General features: G+C 35.4%; 2 protein-coding genes across 3 annotated transcripts in view; one reads left to right on the top strand and one right to left on the bottom strand.

Annotated features, from left to right (window-relative positions):
* LOC107552062 (poly [ADP-ribose] polymerase 14-like) overlaps positions 1-604 on the bottom strand; it is a 16,229-nt gene extending 15,625 nt beyond the window's left edge. For both annotated transcript variants that reach the window (XM_016233867.1, XM_016233868.1), the window contains exon 1: positions 406-604. In XM_016233867.1, the coding sequence (XP_016089353.1) occupies positions 406-580 (175 nt within the window). In that variant the 5' untranslated portion in view covers positions 581-604. The remainder of the gene's footprint in view (positions 1-405) is intronic.
* Positions 605-12,293: 11,689 nt separating this feature from the next.
* Positions 12,294-20,951, top strand: part of LOC107552061 (Kv channel-interacting protein 1-like) — a 31,471-nt gene continuing 22,813 nt past the window's right edge. Inside the window, exon 1 of the mRNA XM_016233864.1 lies at positions 12,294-13,073. Coding sequence (XP_016089350.1) covers positions 12,986-13,073 — 88 coding nt within the window. The 5' untranslated portion in view covers positions 12,294-12,985. The remainder of the gene's footprint in view (positions 13,074-20,951) is intronic.

Raw genomic sequence — 20,951 nt, 5'->3', positions numbered from 1 at the left:
ACACACAAATAGAGGTAGATGTTTTTTTTTTTTTTTGCATGTTCCATGATTTTTCAAAGTTTCTGTTTCACTCTCTCTCGTTTTTAACCATTTTCAAAAATCATGTTTTTTCATTGGGCATTCCAATTAATCTCAATCAAACTGCAGTTGGGTTATTTTGATAAAATAACCAAAAATAAAAAATAAAAAAATACAGCTAACTAACACAATAAAACAAAATAAAAACGTGATAACGTAATAAAAAATATGATTTTTGAAAATGTAAAAAAACCCGGAGTTATCTGTTTTTGCACATATTGTGATATTTTAGTAGTTTTGACAAAACGGCATGGCAAGATCTCAAAATGTATATTACATTTTAACAAACAAAATGAATGTAATTTTGTTAACATGATAATAACTTACTGTCAGATGATTTGAACAGAATCGTAGCAGAGTTGCTCCCGTCATTAAATTGCACGAAGCAGTCACCTCCTTGAGATTTCTTACTCTGAAAGTAAATCTGAAGTTTATTTTTCACACCTTTAGCATTTTTAGCCTGCCAGTTTCCTTCTACAATGATGGGATAATATTCGTCCATTGTGATTTTTCTGCTTAATGAGGAAATGGCTTGCGAGTCACTGTATATAGATGAATCACGCCCTAATCTTTATTTTCACTTTTGTTTCCGCGTAAAGTAAACTTACTCTGGGTGTCGCCGGTTTTTTTTTTTAAATGCTTAACTTACTATAGGCTACGGCAACTAATTAGTTTATAATTTTTGTGTTGGATTGCGTGTAAATAACCCTTTTTTGTTGTCGTTGTTGTTGTATGTTCGTTTTTTTTGTTTGTTTCCCCCCAGCAATCCAGGTTTTGTCAAAGTCCCCTAGTTAGTTTCGTTTGGTGGCATACAGTAAGTCTACTTTGGGCGGTAATAGTGCTCTACAACCAACAGATGGCAGTATAGCCTCATCCTGGCTGTCTGATAACACTGAATTTACAAAACTGTGATATGAGTCATAACACATCCCAATCAGCTTGTAAAATAGTATTTAAATGTAAAAGATGCCAACTAAAATTTGTAACACAAATTTGTCACTGACAGATATTTAGAAACATTTTCAAAAACAGGCAATAGGATCTAGATGTTATTTTTGTTATTAACATTTCTCTTTCAGTTAAATAAATAAATACATACATAAACAAATACATAAATAGAAGCTTCTAAAATACACTTTCTGGACTCTTATTTGTATCTAGCTCAAGGCTTTCCTCTCACAGTCAACTGAAACAAGTTTAAAAGTTAAAATCTCTACTCTCTCTTCTGTAAGACCTGAATGCATAAATCTAATAATTACCATTCCTCCAATTACATAAAAGTACATGGTTACAAGGTGTGCCTTGTGAGATTTGGACTGTTATTAGTTCTTTGATCTCCTGTCACCTTTTGCCGTTTAAGTTCAATAACAGCTCCTTAACATCATTAGCCTTTATTCACCCAATTATGAGGGTCAGAGAAGGAGCGTCTGTCTGAGGACTGGTACAGTAGTACTGCTTCATGTGCAAGCACAGAGCCCTAAATAAATGATTATTATTATATAGTCCTGGCTCAACACAAAACTCCATCAATTACCTCCCTCACCACACAGAAAGAAACACAGAGCATGGAATTCACAATCAGTGCAGGTGCGACTAAAACATACAGTTTTGTACCTAAATTCGAATATAAGCACAAAACTAATCATGCAAACCATGCCCCCCTTCTGACCGTCCTTCGTGAAATATTGAATTAAGCTCCTCCTCTACAATCTTTCCATCTGTATGTACTACAACACATCCCTGGAAAATTAAGCAAATACACACACACACACACAGACAAGAGAGAGAGAGAGAGAGGGAGAGAGAGATCGACTATGCTTCACTGATTCTGTATGCAGTGTTGTTACAGAAATCGAAGTTTTCTTGAGGATGGTACGCTATTTCTGCTCTTGGTTTTAGGGAGTAATGACGTTAGTGGAGAACTGTGAGTGGTTTGTGAACTCAGCTTCCAGGATCAGTTAAAAAATGGAGCTCTGGTAAAAAATGACATGATCAAAACTGACTTCCACAAGAATGGCATCCACATAATGAAAGCAATAAACCTTTCTCACATACTGTGACGGCATGTTTCCACAGTTATTAACATGGTAAATCTAACTATTTTTAAAAAATGCAATGTACATTTATAAAAGTACAATTTGTGTTGTATTAACTTGGCATTACAGAAAACAAGTTTTTAATTCAACGAGAGTGAAGGCAAATTTGCCAGAAATGTGAAAAGAGTCTATTGTGGGATAGAAATGAAAATTTTGCTCACCTTAATGTCATTCCAAACCTTGTATAATTTTCTTTCTTTGGTAGAACACAAAAGATGATGTTACGTTTGTACTGGTTGATTTTTTTAATGCAATACAGTGAATGTGGACTGGAGCTTTTAAGCTTCAAAACAGACCCAAAACAGATGCAATCTCATGTTTTCGATGGCACAACCATTTCGATGGCGCAACAACTGTTGCCTAAAGATGCTAGGGCCACCAACATGGCACATGTTGGCAGCGTTATCATCATGTAACACTTGGCTTTAAAGGAATAGTGCACCAAAAATGAAAATGTACTCACCCTCAGGCCATCCAAGATGTAGATGAGTCTGTTTCTTCATCAGAACAGATTTGGTGAAATTTAGCGTTACATCACTTGCTCATTAATGGATTGCAGTGAATAGGTGCTGTCAGAATGAGAGTTCAAACAGCTAATAGAAACATCATAATCCACAAGTAATGTAAGTAATCCACAAGTTGAGTGTTGTAATAAACAAATCCATCATTAAGAGGTTTTTAGCCTAACAAATTGCTGCTTTCAGCTAAATAATGTGTCCTCTCCATAATATTGCATTCTCTGGTGAAAAAGTTGTCTCATCTGAATCAGGAGAGAAATATGCACAGATCAAGCATTGTTTATAATGAATGTGGACTGGAGCTTTTAAGCTTCAAAACAGACCCAAAAGAACTATAAGTACCATAAAAGTAATCCTTATAAATCATACCATTATTTGAGAGAAATTCAGAGTAGTCAGATCTGTACACAAATCATTCAGATCAGTTTTGACAGCTAATGTTTGACACAAATGTATGATTTGTTTGCTACCTACGACTAAAAATGAAATTTCTTTCATTATTTACTCATTTCATTCCAAAACTGTACGACTTTCATTCTTCTGTGGAACATACAAGAAAAGCCTCATTCATTTCATTACACTGAAAAGAGAAGACAGGAGACAACAAAGTCATACAGGTTTGGAATTTTCATTTTTGGACAAATGAGTATATAATATATGACTCTCTATTTATGTTTCTAGTAAATATACAAATACACAATTTAAGAATCCTATTATTTTTGTGTTTATTTCCACCTTGCACTTCAGACTCAAGTCAGGGAGAGCTCTCGACATGGTTTTGTTGGTGTGTGTGTATGTGTGTGCGTTGCTCATGGACACCAACAGTACTGTGTGGATCACTTTTCTTTTTCAGAAGATGAGTTATGACAGTCACAACCTAATATTAGAACAAGAAGCACTATGTGACACAGAGAAAAAGAGAGTGAGTTACTGAAAATGTCCTCAGCCCAGTGAGGTATGAAACACTGTGGTCTAAAAGCTGTCTGTCTCCTTCAGTTACATAACTATGTTGTGCGTTCGAGTGTTAGTGTTTGCGCACTACGTAACTTTAGCCCAAACACTTACAAATCTCTCTCTCTCTCTCGAAGCCCCCTGCCCTTGAACCTCACAGCATTGATTTTCATGTAGATTTCCTTATGCCAGCATCTTCATTGCTTACTTTTAGTCTTTCATAATTAATGATCATAAAACTGTGCTCTATTTTGCTCACAAGGGCGAAATTTTGATGCATTCACCGTTTCTGTTAAGGGCAGCAAAAATGTGCTGATGTAAGGGGGCACATGACGCAAAAGACCAATCATTGGAGAGTTTCAGGGAGCATTTCTACTGCAATATTCAAGTAACACAAACGGTTAGTTCCATAAAGGCTCTCAGGCAATTTTAAAATACTGATCGTGGTACAATAAAATTAAGCTTTATAAAAAGTATAATGTAAATATTCTTATTTAGCACAGCCTGATTTTAGATCAAATGTGAGAAAATCTAGACTGAAGGTCTCATATAATCATTCAGGAATACCAAACAGACCTTCAAACAGAATCTCTCCAAAGAACCCCCAAAATAATAAACACCAGAACAATGCAAATCACATGAGACCAGCAACCAGGAAAAAATTCACCACAGCGAGAGAGAAAGCAAGATTATGACAGAAAGAGCCCAGAGGAATTTCTCTTGGACATGGATGGTCAGAGCGGTGAAGAAAACCAGTGTGATTAAAGCACACATTCTCTCCTTTCCCAAGGGGAACATGAAGAAAACAATTACCTACGTGTGAATATGAGTGAAACAAGCAAAATGTTATGTCTGCTGCTCTTAATGTAAGATGAGCTCCAAAAACTTGGGATATTTCTGAGCTGGGTGGTGGAAAAGGCCTGCACAGTGGATTGTGCGTTTCTTAGAGTTGTTTATATAGTGTAGAGAGAAAATAAAAAAGAGGACAGAGAGGAAAAGAGAGAGTGAGGGGGGGAAGAGAGCAGCATCACATGGTTTCATTCAGGGGCATGCATGCGAGTCAGGATCTAGAAGATAGTGTCTATTTTTACTTCAGGTGACATCAGGTTTAACACTCTGTTTTGTCCAGCACACAAGGAAAAAAACAGATACATGCTGCATTGCCATTACCTTTCCCAATCCCAGCCTTTTGTGAGCCATGGAGACCATGAGATGCTGGAAGTTTCTTCAGGTATTGTTGTCCATGCATCCTGAATCACAATCTTACACTGTTTCCGATGGGGTAACCATTGCTCAAGCAAACTGTCACCTAAATATGCTTGATCCTAAATAAAAATAATATAGGTTTATGAACATGCCTGGGCCATCATGGACCATGTTGGAACAACACTTGGGTTTAAAGGAATAGTTCAACAAAATTAAAATGTACTCACCCATCACTTGCTCATCAACGGATCCTCTGCAGTGCAGGGGTGTCATCAGAATGAAAGTCCAAACAGCTGAAAAAAACATCACAATAATCCACAAGTAATGCAAGTAATCCACAAGCTGCATGTTTATAAAAAAAGAAATCCATCATTAAGAGGTTTTCAACTTAAACCATTGCTTTTGGCTAAAATATGTGTCCTCTCCATGCTTTCTCCAGCGAAAAAGTCATCTCATCTCAATCAGGAGAGAAATATGCACAAATCAAACACCATTTACAATTGAGAACAGTCCTAAATAAATATGTCAGTGGATTTGAGCAGACAACAGGAGATTGACTTTTTTTTAACTGGAGGAAGCATTATTATGGATTATGAACTTGTATTCTGGCCAGAAGTTAAACTTAAACTTTAAAATTAAAGGGGCCATATGATGTTGCTAAAAAGAACATTATTTTGTGTATTTGGTGCAATGAAATGTGTTTATGCGGTTTAAGGTAAAAAAAACACATTATTTTCCACATACTGTACATTATTGTTTCTCCTCTATGCCCCGCCTTTCTGAAACGCGTCAATTTTTACAAAGCTCATCGATCTGAAAAGCAAGGTGTGCTCTGATTGGCCAGCTATTCAGTGTGTTGTGATTGGCCGAATACCTCAAGTGTGTGACAGAAATGTTATGCCCCTTGCCATATTGTGATGCCTTGTCCCGGCCGGAGCAACGAGACAAAAACATTTAAACCCATTATAAACGAGGCATTTGTTGCATCCAGTGGGGACATAATTACGGATTATAAAGACGTATACTGTCTTTTTACTCATTGCATTGCATCGCGCTGCGTAAACATAAAACCATGTCTGCATTTGTGATCGGAGAAATTACAAACTACAAACGCAACTCTACACTGCTCAAAACTCGCGTTTGAATCGTCAGTGGCAAATTCTTTAAATATAAAAAACGTACTTACAATCTGTGAGTCAGAACAGCCGGCATTGTAGTCTACTCTCCCAGGATCAGGAAACAGTCCTCCATAAAATGCGCTGGACACATCGGAATATTTGGGTTGAACTGTTCTGGAACAGTGTTGTAAATACAACTTAACCACTGATTTCTAGTCGTGTCCTTTTTTGGAAGGCCAAACAAAATAGTTTCGCTTTCACAATGAAACACAGTGTCACACACGGCGGGCTTGAGTGAGCAGAGGCCGGCGGCTAGAGTGAGTGGCGGCGAGCGGGCTTGCGGCAACCACATGTGACGACCCCGGGCTGGACTCCGCTTCGTCCACGGTGAAAGCCGATCCGGTGATCCACAGCGCGCAGTTGATGTATTCCCTCAGCGACCAGCACGGATCAGCTCCAGGCATGACAAAGCGGATATTGTCCTCTTTTGGAAGGCCAAACAAAGTCGTTTCGCTTTCACAACGAAACACACAGCGCCTTCACAACATGGTGGCGGCGGCAACAACAATACAACAGCGAGAATAAAAGTTACGCCTTCTTTCTTTGCGTGAACATTTGGGCGGCGTTATGCAAATCTTCCCACATAGTGACGTAGGTATGTGGGGGCGTGTTAGAAGAACGAGCCGTTTTAGGTAGGCGTGGTTGACTCTTAACTTTTATAAAGAATATCTCTTTGGTTTTGAGACTTTAGTGTTTGCAACTTTACAGATCTTCTTTATGCACCAAGAGCTTGTAACACTCCAAAGAGAAAGGAAATATTGAAATCGCATCATATGACCCCTTTAAAATGCCTTGATGGATTTGTTTTTTACAAACACACAGCTTTTCACCTCACAAGACATTAACTGATGGACTGCAGTCATGTGGATTATTGTAATGTTTTTATCAGCCGTTTGGACTCTTCTTCTAAATGTATGAATAAGATGAAAGTGATATAAAGCTAAATTTCTCCAAATCTGTTAAAAAGAAGATTCACTTCCTTTCTTTTACGCTCGCTTGTAAGCCTCGTAACGTGTTTATTCATTTAACAGTATTCAGGCATCTCGACAAAATCTGAACACAAGTGGTCATATTAAATAATTTGAAAGGCATGTTAATTAATAGCCTAAACTGGTTAAAAAGACCATGGTTCTAAAATAAGCAATTTGAACGCTTCTAACCTTCTCTATAGCATTCTTAGCTGACAGTATATGGATTCATTGCTCTGTTGAGATTTCGCTAGGTGCATATCTTCCTGTCAGTTTGAAACCTTCTTCCAGTTTGCTTCTGAGATGTAGTGCCACAGCTGTCTGGCACCTGCTATGTGTCACCTATCAAACGCACTTAAATCACACATGCTCTGTCCATTATCGCATATAACACTGCGCTAAATAGAGGCTGTGGTATCTTACTTCAGTGACTGCATTTTCAGGTGTAGCAGGATAGTGGAGGGGTGGTGGGCTGCAATCCATTAGGTGTCATAGAGCTTTATAATTTTGGCTTGTGAGTGCAAATTAGTCTTGCTGTATATCATTATATCCTAATGTATTATCATCTCTCTTCATAAATTACACTACATTTATGTCATACCACTACCTCATTTTATCATATTAACTCTCTTTAGATCATTAACTTTCTCTCTTGTTCACTCTCCCATAAACTAACTGAAGTAAATTAGAAGCCATTGGTATGTTAACGCTGCAAAAAGTACTTTTGTAGTCAGATTTTTTATTTTTTTTTTCCAGAAAAAATATCAAAGATTTTATTTAGAATTTTTTTAAAACAAGATACAACAACTTACTCAACTTACTCAATATATTATCTTGTACAATATATTGGTGCTTAAAACTAAAAATCTATTTGACATTTTTGTTGACTTGACAAAGCCTTGTCAGACAGTTTTTAAAATAATTTTAAAAGTTTGAGGTTTGAAGGATTTACAGTCACCCAGACAAATAGACAGAAAGACAAACTGCCAGTTGCTAGGGTATTCTGGGAAGCTGCAAAGTCCAGTTACCAAAAGCAGCACTGCTAATGACCATTAAAAATGTGTGTAAACTCTTGAACTAGAGTGATGCTTCATTTTCTGTTTTTGTTTCTGAAAATAAACATATTAAAAATAAATAATAATTAAAAATAGACGAGTTTACTTTTGTATCTGTAATCTCATGGGTTTTGCTGTATCTACTGCTTGTATCTAAATTGGAGCACAGCAAATTCACTGCAGTTCACACACACAGTTGATACATGTTTGGCAGGTAGCCTGTGTCAATAAAAATCATGACTTTTGTAGATTTTTGCGTGACCTTGCTAAGTATTTTAAAGAGTTTTATTCAGATAGATTTAGTTTTTTAATTAGAGTTTCAAAAAAGCAAGCAGTCTAGAAGATTGGGATTGAACAGGTGCAGAGGAGCTATAGAAAAGTCTGAAGGTTAATTCAACAGTGTCGAGTGCAGTTCCTAGCCCTAAGCGTGTGTGCGTGTATGACTGTGTGTTTGTGTAAGTGTGAGCCGTGGCAGCTTCATTAAATGGTTAGCAGTAAAAATAGCCTGAGATGGGTGTGCTTAGACAGTGTGATATAATGGCAACAGAGTCTCTGCTGTGAGTCGGTGTGTTACAAAAAATATTTTGTGGGAGGTGCTCAGACTTTGTGGGATAGATTGGGATGGGATGGGATGGGATGGGATGGGATTTTTAACGGCACACTGGAGGATCGTTAGCTGTATGCAAACTATCAGTCCTTGAAGGAACTCTGTTTGGAACAGAGCGTGAACTGAAGCATGTTTTGTTCCTTTTCTGAGCCAGTTTCTACTGTATATAAATATGCATAATCTTTTATATATACAGTCTGAGCGTTATGTATAATTTTATTTCAAATATGTTAATTAATATTTTATGATTCTTATTTATTTTATTTATTATTTCATGCAAACATATGAGATTGAGCAGTTCAAAACTAAATATAAAATTAAGTATCTATCTCTCTCTATCTACATATATAATTTTACTATTATTATTTAATGCAAACACATGCCACTAAGCAGTTTATACCAAACAATAAATATAAAATAATATTATTTATTTTTATTTATTTTATTTTTTAAACTGATGGATTTTTTCATTATATATTGTTTTCCTCTATATTATTCTAATATGCAATTTTATTAAATTCTGATTAATTGTCCTGGTCGAGATATCAGTATGACTATTCAATATGTATTCAAATAAAGAAGAAAGAACACAATATGCATAAAATAAGCATGCATTAAACACTTATGCAAGAACACATATACATTTACATATACGCAATATGCTTTTTTCTGCATATATCATTTGTGACTCTTCAAATGCAGTTCTACTAAATGCACCCCAAACAAATGCATCCAGCAGCTTGCAAAGTGATCGACATACAGAATTGGGGATGTCAGACCTGCAGAACTGAAACACATCTTTGTAGGACTGAACCTCACTGCAGCTGTCCTGAGCTGATTTTCCTGCTTTGGGTGAATCCTCCTGCTCTCTTATAACATAAGCTGCACAAACACAAGCAACCTGAAGTGCTTTACAGATGTCTGTCGCATATTGTGAGCGCTGAATTTTACTGCACAGCATGTGCGCATATTTCTGCACAATTATGTGAGAAACCATTTTTTTATTGTTTTAGGCACAAGAATAAATGGTTTTATTTTCATCTATGCTTATAAAAGATTCAGAATCTTGCAGAAGCAGAACTGAAATATAAAAGGAAATCTAGACACTGAACATTGTTGAAATTCTATTACTTCGGTTATATACATCTCCTAATCAATAAAAACCAAACTCTCACTCTGTCTTGCTTGCTTTCTATCCACTTTGCACTTCCACCCACACAGTCCAAAAATATTTCAATATGCAACGCAGGACATAAAAGGGCTTTTCTGAGCATGTCTAATAGAATAAGAAGCATCTACTCTGGGAACATGCTAAACATAACCTATTCAAGTTATATAAATTCAAACAAAGAAACATATATTCAATTATCACGTTTCTGCTATATTTAAAATGACATTAAAAAAATTTCGCTTCATGCCTGAAGGTACATTTTATCTCTCTTAGGTTGTTGTTTCCACAAAGCTCTCAGGTATTTCATTGTGGTATAACCAGATGTGCCTTTTAAAATTCCTTAAGAAAAAAATTATATAGTTGTTGACAAAGTATAAAGATATAAATTATGTGGATGTCAATGCACAGTTTGTTTGGGCTTAAGAAAAGTTGATATTGAGAACTCTTTCTTTGACTGCAGACTTAGGTATCTTGGCACATCACTTTTCCGTCTCATTCCTCCAGCATCATCCTGCCATCTATCACAGCTGTCACTTCTCATTACCTCTTCCCTCTTTCTCTCCTCTTCTTCTGTCTGCCTATTTTGGGTTCCCCTCAGCCAGGGCAAGAATGATAAATGAATGCGAGAAGTTGGAATGGGTTGTGCGTGGGAATGTAGGGGTGGGAACAATGATATTTCAAACAAGCAATATTGTACCCAACAATACAGTATCGATATTTTCACATTAAGAATCTATATGTTTCATTACATTTGTCACATTAATATTTTTGTGAGGGAGTCTTTGACCACTATTACAAGTTTCTAAATTTTACATTAAAATAGGCCTATTTAGGTCAAAAATATTATAAAAATAGAAACCATCTGTTATGCTGCTTGATACTCCAAACTTTTTTTTTCATACTATTTAATTTATTACAATAATCATAAGCACAGTGGTATGTAGCACAAACAGTTTTACTTTTTTCTGCACTGTCATTCTTCTGGTTGAGAAAGTGCTGAATAATCGTAAGTCTTGCATATTTACAGAAAATAGCTTAGAATAGAATAGAATAGAATAGAATAGAATAGAATAGAAAGAAGAATAAAATTTTTAATGGAATGTAATCTTTAACAGAATAGAGTAGCAATAGAATAGAAACTTAAGTAGGACAGAATAGAACAGAAGAACAGAGTTATAATAGAATACAACCATTAACAGAATACTGTAGAATATAATTAAATAGAAATGATAGCAGAAGAATAAAATTTTTAATGGAATGTAATCTTTAACAGAATAGAGTAGCAATAGAATAGAAACTTAAGTAGGACAGAATAGAACAGAAGAACAGAGTTATAATAGAATACAACCATTAACAGAATACTGTAGAATATAATTAAATAGAAATGTTAATATAATCTAAAAATAGAGCATAACAGAATGAAGTTTTTAATAGAATACAGTATAATCTAACAAAGTAGTTTTTACAAACAGTTTTACTTTTTCTGCACTTTGCCATTCTTCTAGTTGACAAAGTGCTGAGTCTTGCATATTCACAGAAAATAGCTTAGAATAGAATAGAATCTAGAATATATAGCAGAAGAATCAAGTTTTTAATGGAATATAATCTTTAACAGAATAGAATAGAATGGAATAGAACAGAACAGAATATAATTTTTTGTAGAACAGAATAGAGCAGAATAACAGTTTGAACAGAATACAACCTTTAACAGATTATAGAATAGAATAGAAATGTTAATAAAATAAATAAATAAATAGAGCAGAATAGAATTGAGTTTTTAACATAATATAATCTAACAAAGGAGAGTAAAATATAATGCAAAGTAGCAGAATACAAGAATAGAATAGAATATGATGTGGTAATAGATTAGAACAGAACAGAATAGAAACCTTAATAAAATAGCATCTAGCAAAATAGAGCAGTTTAATGGAATATAACCTTTAACATAATAGTATGACATATAAAAGGAACTAAAGAATAGAATAGAACTATATAGAGCAGAAGTATAGAGTTAATAGATAGTTAATAGAACGTAATATTTAAGTTTACTAGAATGGTACATGATAGAATTGAATCTAGCAGAATGTAACCGAAGAATAGAATAGAATAGAATAGAATAGAATAGAATAGAATATGTTGTGGTATAATATATCAGAAGAACAGATTTTAATAGAATATATTTGTTAACATAATGGAGTAGATTATAACAGAGGGTTATACAATAAATAGAAACGTTCATAGAAGAGAATCTGATGCAAATACTTGAGAAAAATAGAGCAGAGCAAAACAGAACAGAGTACAACAGAATAGATTATAATATATTTTAGCTCAGCTACTACAAGGCAAGTGTAAAAGTTGTGGAAGAGATGCATCCTGAGTGTGAGAGAGAGAGAGAGAGAGAGTGAGAGACAGAGAGATAGAGAGAGAGAGAGAGCAGTAGTCTTCTGTTTTATGCTGCAGGGATCTGTCCAGCAGCACAGAGCAGTCTGAAACGATGCAGCGGACCACAGACATCTAGCCACAACACCGCAACATACACTCACACACGCACTCACACACATACAACTAGAGGAAGAGAGAGGCAGAGGCGTAACCAGGAGAAGCATCGTCAAGGAAAAGGAAAGCCACTCTTTTGTCTCCATGGACACTCAACGTCCTCCGAGCAGTTCTTAGACCTTGTAGCGCAGCAGCGAGCTCTTGCCATCCACTTAATAATTCATCAGGTCGGTCTCTGAGCTTTGAGCCTGCAGCGCTCACCAACTTTTCCCCCTCTAACTTTCGCAGCAGCAGTCGGCTGTTTCAGCAACTCTCCTTTTATACTTCAAACGGTTGGCACAGAGGCAGAGGAAAACAGGTTCAGGCACTTTGTGAGCATCTTGTGTGTGTTTGTGCGTGTGTGAGTGTGTGTGTGTGAGGACAGTGGGTGAAAGGTGTGTGTGTGTTGTCTGGGCATCCTGCTCTCATTCTTGGACTTGGAACCCATTGTTAAAAGCACAGCTCTTGTGGGACTGGACGAGCGAGAGGCGACGTGAGAAGCACTCTGGAGGCCACGGAGAGGCTCGTATGGGACGTACGTCTCGTCTGTGAGCACCGCTGGTGAAAGCAGTGTTTAGGCTGTTGTAGGGGCTGTCTGTGCACCCTTGGATTCTCTCTCATCATGGCTGGCTGTACCTGCCGCTGCAGACAGGGGGTACTAAAGCTCATTCAGTCCCTTCAGAGGCTTGTCTCGGGAACCCTCAGCAAAGGTAAGACACCTGCATTAACATCAAACTCAAAAAAAAGGAAACAAGCTTGTTTAAAATGGTGAGTACAGGTAAAATGGGACAAATTATGAAGTTTTTTTTTTCTTTTTTCAAAAATAGTTTTAATGTTGTATTCAACATATTTCAAACATTTTTAAATATTACATATCATAAATGTATAATTTTTTCAATATATTTAATTTAATATATTTTACTGAAGTGTTATATTCAATATTAAGTGATATATTTTCACAAAGTATTTGTTATTAATATTATATTTAATAACATTTTAGTTTTTCCTATTTACTATAAAAATTGTGTTGATGATATATTCAGTATAAGTTTTTAATATTCTATTTATGATAAAGTATGTTTTCAATATTTCTTAATACAGTTTTTATTTTTAGTATGATATTTAATATAAAGATTTTATTTTAAAATCATTTTCAATATATATATATATATATATATATATATATATATTATAAAAAATACTGTAATAATATGTTCAATATAATGCTTATATTTATTAGTATTTAGAATTTTTATTTAATATTTAATATTTTTGTTATAGTATGTATTTAATATAAAGTTTTTATGTTAATATTATTTTATTATATATATTTATTATAAGGTATCTTATACAAATATTATATTCATAAGTGTTTTTTTTTACATTACATTAACTATAGAAAACATTTTAATATCCTTATATTTAATACATGTTTTTCTATTCTATTCTATATTATATTTAAAATAAAGTATTTGTTTTAATAATGTTTTTGTTGTTTTAATAAGACATTTCATTAAAATATTTCATTTTTAATATATTCAATGCAAAGTCTTTGTTTTTAATATTCCTTCATTTTTCCTTTGTATAGTGTAGAGGAGAAATTTAGCTATTTAAAATGGTATTATTTCTAAAAACTGTAAATTTCTCTGTACATTTTTAAAACAGTCCAACATTTTGGATAGTGTCCAAATTTACCTGTACTCACATTGATAGTGTTTGCTTATTTGTCTGTTGTTTCTCTTTTGATATTTCAAGCTGTATAACATAGCGCCAAACAGTAAGATACGCCAATATTAGGATGGAGTTCCAACACCTCACTCTGGAATCTTTTTTCAGCACACATTTACACCTCCTTTCAACTCCTATGGAAAAATCCTCTTTTTGTCAATTTTTTTTCTTTGAAGAGCAGTCTGGGTTCTTTGTTTGGCAATGATCTTCATTTCTCTCTTTCATCCCTCTTATCTTCTCTGTTTTTCGAGTACCATAGCACTGTGTCAGCAGAAAAAGCACTGCATGGTTCGTCTCCATGCCAACGGGGCCCGTGGAGATGCTGGAACCAAGCAGTGGCTGTTTATCTGCTGTCACTGAGTGCAGGGAGCCGGAACCTCACCGCGCACTGCATGATGAACCCCGCTATCTCTCCACTGTTCATTATATCGTCCTCACAGATAGATACTCTTCCTATACACAGGGGAGTAGGAAGTTAATTTAAAGAGGATATTGAGGATTTAGAGCCACAGTATAGAATTTAAACCAGTCTCTCTAGACCACTATAGCAGGCCACAGAGCACTAAAGCTCTGGCTCAAATATTTTTGTTTTACTTTACTGTATGTATTATCTTGGAAATAAGCAACATATGAAAATACAGTGACCTGCCCCTTTCCACTTTATTAACTCCATAAACTGGATCACCAAGTCCTAACACAAAGCCCAGAGATGCTTAACAAGCATCGCTTATAATAAGTGGACATGGCAACCCTTCAAGTGCTCTGCAAAGTAGTCTTCCAAAAATAAACAAAACATGGTGGCTCTGTTGAGTGTGTACATGGCCAAAAAGTCGTACATGTTTGGAACAACATGAGGGTGAATGAATAATGACAATTTTGGGGTCTCTTTGGACTTCTGATTATAGGGTATGTTTACACTAACAGTGTCTGGGATTAGATTCACATATTCAGATATGCAACTGAAGTCAAGCCCGTATTCGATCACCTGTAACCATAGCAACCATAGCAACAGTAATTGAAGTAAATATGAAAAATGACTACAGTGGTGGCCAAAATTATTAAAATAGTAGTATTTTCACCAGCTAACCAAATGTAAACTGATATTGCCTACTGACACACTACAGCAAAAGATAACTGACTTAAAACCATATTAAACTGGTGAAAATGTTCCTGTGGCTCAGTGGTAGAACATTGCGTTAGCAGCGCAAAAGTCGTGGGTTCAATTCCCAGGGAATACACATACTGATAAAAAATGTAGGTTACACTTTATTTCGATAGTCCACTTTAGACATTCTAATAACTTTAAGTAACTTTGTAACTACATGTCAACTATTTCTCATTAATTTGCATATACATGTCTACTAACTCTCAGAGTAGACCGTTAGGGTAGGTTTAGGGTTAGTAGAATAAGTTGACAAAGAAAGTGTTAGAAGATATTAAGCAGACAGTCTACTAATACTCTACTAACTGCTAGTTGACATGTAGTTGCAAAGTTACTTACTGTTAATAGAATGTCTAAAGTGGACTATCGAAATAAAGTGTTACCAAAATTTATAACCTGAATGCACTGTAAGTCGCTTTGGATAAAAGCGTCTGCTAAATGCATAAATGTAATATTTAATTTAATTTTAAAATAGTAGTGTTCTAATAATATTGGCCACCACTGTATGTCCAAAATGGCAGTCTTACCACATCTGACACAACAAAAGTTCCAAATTATAATTAACAGTTGAAAACATGTGAATCTAAGCCTTCAGATGACACAGCTCTGTAAGTTACTGAAACCAAACATTAAAACCTGGAGCGTCAGAGCGTCTCTTACACTAAAACGTGACAGACAGTTGTTCAGAATGATTCCGTTCACACATTAGGCCACAGGTTTGAGTTCAGTTATGCTATGTGGTTATTGTGCTGCCGTGTGAATGCAGCCAGAGACAAAATTCACTGCATCTACAGCTCAACCTCTCCTATTTCATGCTCGTTTAATAGATTTTTATGAATTATATCACGTCTGAGGGCTGATGCAATCTTCACAGTCCAATTGCCTTAGGACTCTAAACAGAACACTTCAGAACAGTGCAGACCGAGATGTACACACACACACACTCACAAAAAGAGAGAGATTTCAGCAGTGGCGGCTCGTTGGGGGAGGCAGGGGAGGCACAGCTTCCCCATAATTTTGAGGTGAAAATGGGAGAAGGACGATTTAATGTTAATAAAATTCACAATTAATTTCAGTTCATGTCTCAGGATGTGTATTTTTTGTTTGTAATCTCACAGTTGTAATACCATAACGTGAAAGAAGCCGCTTTTCTATTGCGAATGTGCCGAATCTGCTGATGTAATTACAACTGCTTGGTGATAGAGAAGGGTAGGGGGAGGCCAGGGGAGAGATGAGCTCTCGTGCCTCCGTTGGTAAAATAAAATTAGCCAATCACCATCGTGTGTTCACTTTCAGCGCTGAAGAGTGTTGAGAAAAGAAACCTGGTAAGGAGGCTAGGATTTCAGAGAGTGAATCAGTTATTCAGTGTCTCATTACAATAAAGGGATAGTTCACCCAAAATAAGAACATTCTGACATTATCGACTCCCTCGTGTTGTTTCTAAACCTGTATGACATTCATTGTTCTGTGAAATTTGAAGAAGCACAGCTCTTTTCATTATAATGAAAATGAAAGGGACTGGATTTGTCAAGCTCCAAAATGAAAACAAAACACCATAAATGTATCATAATAGAATTCACATGCTATATCTAAAGTCTTCTGAAAAGATAAAATAATTTTGTGTGAGAAACCAAGCAAAATACATGTTATTGAATGATAATCATCTCCTCTGATATGCAGAGTTGAAGGTGCTACACACATCTAGAAATATACAAACTTACACTTCAGAATGAATCATTTTTCATTTGTAGTAGTGAAACTAAAAATGTTAGAGAGGTTTAGACATTTAATTGACAGTTTTTTCACAAATTGGACAAATAAATTGTAATGGGAACTAATTTTAGTAAGTGTGCTTTATTATACAGTGATCTAATGTGACATATTTTTTATTTACTTGTTTCCAGAAAAGTTTTTCTTTCTCCATCTGGTTTCAGTCAAACACTTTAGTTGACACTAGTTTGCTACCATCTCTCCAACAGCTATAATGCCAATGCAATTTAACTCTCCTACACACTTTACCTCCTTTGCACATTTTATCCTTCTCTTTTACTTCCTTATCTGTCACTTGCTGAATTTCAGTCTCTTTTCAGACTCCAGCACTTTGTCAGTGATTCTGTTTCGGTTTGGCTCCAGTAGCTGTGGAGGTGCCAAATGTTTCTCTCAGCATCATCTTATGTAAATGTAAAATTAAATGTGAAACATTCACAACATCCCAAATTTATTCAGGCCTGTTCACGTCCTCCTCCTCCACCTCGGCCTCCTGTTCCTGCTGAGCTGTTGATAATACGAGTGTGTGTGTGTGTGTGTGTCTGAGGTTCATAATAACTTGCGGCAATAACACAGGCAATACCAGCAGGACCCAACCTCTAACATATTTCCTTTTATCTAAAGAAGGCAAAAGTAATTAGAAAAGAGAGAAAGAAGCTGAGAGAGAAAAAAAAAGACTGCAACATATTCTGACATCCTTATGGCCTTTTCATGACCTTTAAAAAAATATGCCCGAATTAGCATGTGTTTGTATGTGTGTGGGAGAATGAACTCAGGTCGTGTGTGCTTGCATGTGTATTCATATGTGCACAAGAGTGAGATTTGCACTCAAGTCCATTAGTAGAATTGGAAACAAATCAGAAAATACACTGCAGTCTGCACCAGTTTTTGTATATATATATATATATATATATATATATATATATATAATAAAATTTAGTAAATTATGAAATAATTATTTGTATTCTGGGATGGCTTATTCGAAGTGTAGATACGTATGATAATACAAAAGATTTAATACAAATATATTTTATATGAAGTATTATCATACCAGCATCAAAAGATATTGACATTTGCAGTGAATAATTTTTGCACCACTAGTGCCATCAAACATTGTAAAGACAAACAGTCACATTATTTTAAACTTTAAGGGAAATTAACCTATAAATGGCTTAGTTAGAAATGTCTCTATTTAAGCAAATGATGATAATAATTTTTATATTATTTTCCTTTTTTATCTTAATATAATTGTATTAAATTATGTTAATATTATTATATAAGCACATTAGCTATACCCCCAATATTCCAACCAAGAATGAAAATAATCTTGTCTATTTGCAGTTCTTACTTGTAAAAAAAATATTATTTGTTAGATCACAGGAGGATATTTATCAAAAATTACTTTTTATGCAAATTCTGTCTCGCAATGAAGAACTGCATTAAGTCAGAGAGTTTATGTAGCTGATCTCTTTCCATAATGTAGTTTGCTCAAACAACATCCATTTAATGTTCATTGCAGCATGTTTCATCTTAACTGAACAAAACCTGGTGACCATCTTTCTGACTACAGGCTTTGCACAAGCAAACTGAGGTTTTCATGCATGTGCAACCATGGTTACCTTGGCTGATTTTAACAGAGGCCCTTTAATTGACTTTTTAATGGAAAGATAAGCTGGAACCAGAAGATATGAGAATGGAACAGTACTGCATGTGTATGAGAGCAGAGTCCACCTGACTGCAGCGTCCCAGAGGTGTGTTTGAGTCTGTGTGAGTTCGAGGAGGGAGAGGCAGCTGCACAGTCACACACCCACAGACGCAGAGGCATACAGCACTCTGCAAGGGTAACACACGCACATTGGCACACACTTGGACGCACTTGTTTCAGAAACACCTGGACTAAACTCTCTCTAGAGATGGCAGTCAGGTTTCTTCCTGATGTACGACCTTTCTCTCTGTTCTTTTGCCGTCCTTTCTGTCCTTGTTTTTTGCACACAAACACATGCACACACACACACAAATAGAAACCTTTAGCTATGACCACACGCCTCCTTTTTCCCTTTCTTCCTCCTTCTCTCTTGGGCAAAACATTAAGAACTTGCTTCTGGCTGGTTGGTTTAAATTTAAACTTTCAGGTTTTGCCCCCATCTGTTTTTTTTTGTTTTGTTTTTTGCATATTTGTCACACTTGAATGATTCAGATCATCAAACTAATTTTAATATTACACAAAGATAACCAGAGTAAATACAAAATGCAGTTTTGAAATAATGATTTCATTTATTAAGGCAAAAAAGCTATCCAAACCTGCCTGACACTACGTGAAAAAGTAATTGCCTATAAAATCTAATAAATCTAAATCTAATAACTGGTTGTGCCACTTTTTGAAGCAACAACTGCAATAAAGCGTTTGCGATACCTAGCAATGAGTCTTTCATATCGCTGTGGAGGAATTTTGGCCCACTCTTCTTTGCATAATTGTTTTAATTCAGCCACATTGGAGGGTTTTCCAGCACGAATGGACTGTTTAAGGTCATGCCACTGCATCTCAACCTGATTTAAGTCCGGACTTTGACTTGGCCACTCCAAACCCTTAATTTTGTTTTTCTTGAGCCATTCAGAGGTGGACTTGTTAGTGTGTTTGGGATCATTGTCCAGCTGCATAACCCAAGTGTGCTTGACCTTGTGGTCACAAACTGATGGCCGGACTTTCTCCTTCATGATTTTCTGATAGAGTGCAGAATTCATGGTTCCATCAATTATGGCAAGTCATCCAGGTCCTGAAGATGCAAAGCAGACCCAGACCATCACACTACCACCACCATGTTTGACTGTTGGTATGATGTTCTTTTTTATGAAATGCTGTGTTGGTTTTACGCCAGATGTAACAGGACACACGTCTTCCAAAAAGTTGAAAAACTTTTGTCTCATCAGTCCACAGAATATTTGCCCAAAAGTCTTGGGGATAATCAAGATATTTTTTGACAAATGTGAGAGTAGCCTTTGTGTTCTTTTTGGTGAGCAATGGCTCTCAATTTGTGGATATTGGCTCTGACCGTGGTTCGCTGGAGTCCTAAAGCTTTAGAAATAGCTTTATAACCCTTTCCGATACATGTCAACTATTTTGTTTCTCATCTGTTCTTGAATTTCTTTAGGTCACGGCATGATGTGTTGCTCTTTCAGCATGCTTCACTTTGTTAGACAGGTTTTATTTAAGTGATTACTTGATTCAGGTCTGGCAGTAATCAGGCCTGCGTGTGGCTAGTGAAATTTAAATCAGCTTTCTAAAATAATGTGGTTAATCACAGGTCTTTCATGATTTAACAGGAGGGGGCAATTACTTTTTCACGTAGGGCCAGGTAGGTTTGGACAGCTTTTTTCCCTTAATAAATGAAATCATCATTTAAAAACTGCATTTTGTATTTACTTGCATTATTTTTGTGTAATATTAAAATTTGTTTGATGATCTGAATCTTTTAAGTGTGACAAATATGCAAAAAATTTAAAAACCAGGAAAGGGGCAAAAACCTTTTCACAACACTATATATATATAATTATATTATTAGATAATTCCGCAAGGATGCATTAAACTGATCAAAAGTGACAATAAAAACATTTAAAAAGTAACAAAATAGGAAAAGTAAATAGGAAAATAAATTTTGTTCTTTTAAACTTTCTATTCATCAAAGGATCGTGGTTTCAACAAAATATGAAACAGCACAACTATTTTCCACATTGATAATAATGAGAAATGTTTGCTGAGCACCAAATCTGCATACTGGAATGATTTCTGACACTTGTAATTTGACACTGAAAATTCAGCTTTTCCAACACATGAATAAATTACTTTTTAAAATATATTAAAATAGAAAATAATAATTTTATTTCATAATAATATCTCAGTATTACTGTATTTCTGATCAAATAAATGCAGCAT

This window comes from Sinocyclocheilus grahami, unplaced genomic scaffold (genome assembly GCF_001515645.1).
Source record: "Sinocyclocheilus grahami isolate Dianchi unplaced genomic scaffold, SAMN03320097.WGS_v1.1 scaffold440.1, whole genome shotgun sequence".
NCBI lineage: Eukaryota > Metazoa > Chordata > Actinopteri > Cypriniformes > Cyprinidae > Sinocyclocheilus > Sinocyclocheilus grahami.
This window is presented reverse-complemented; position numbering and strand designations above follow the sequence as displayed.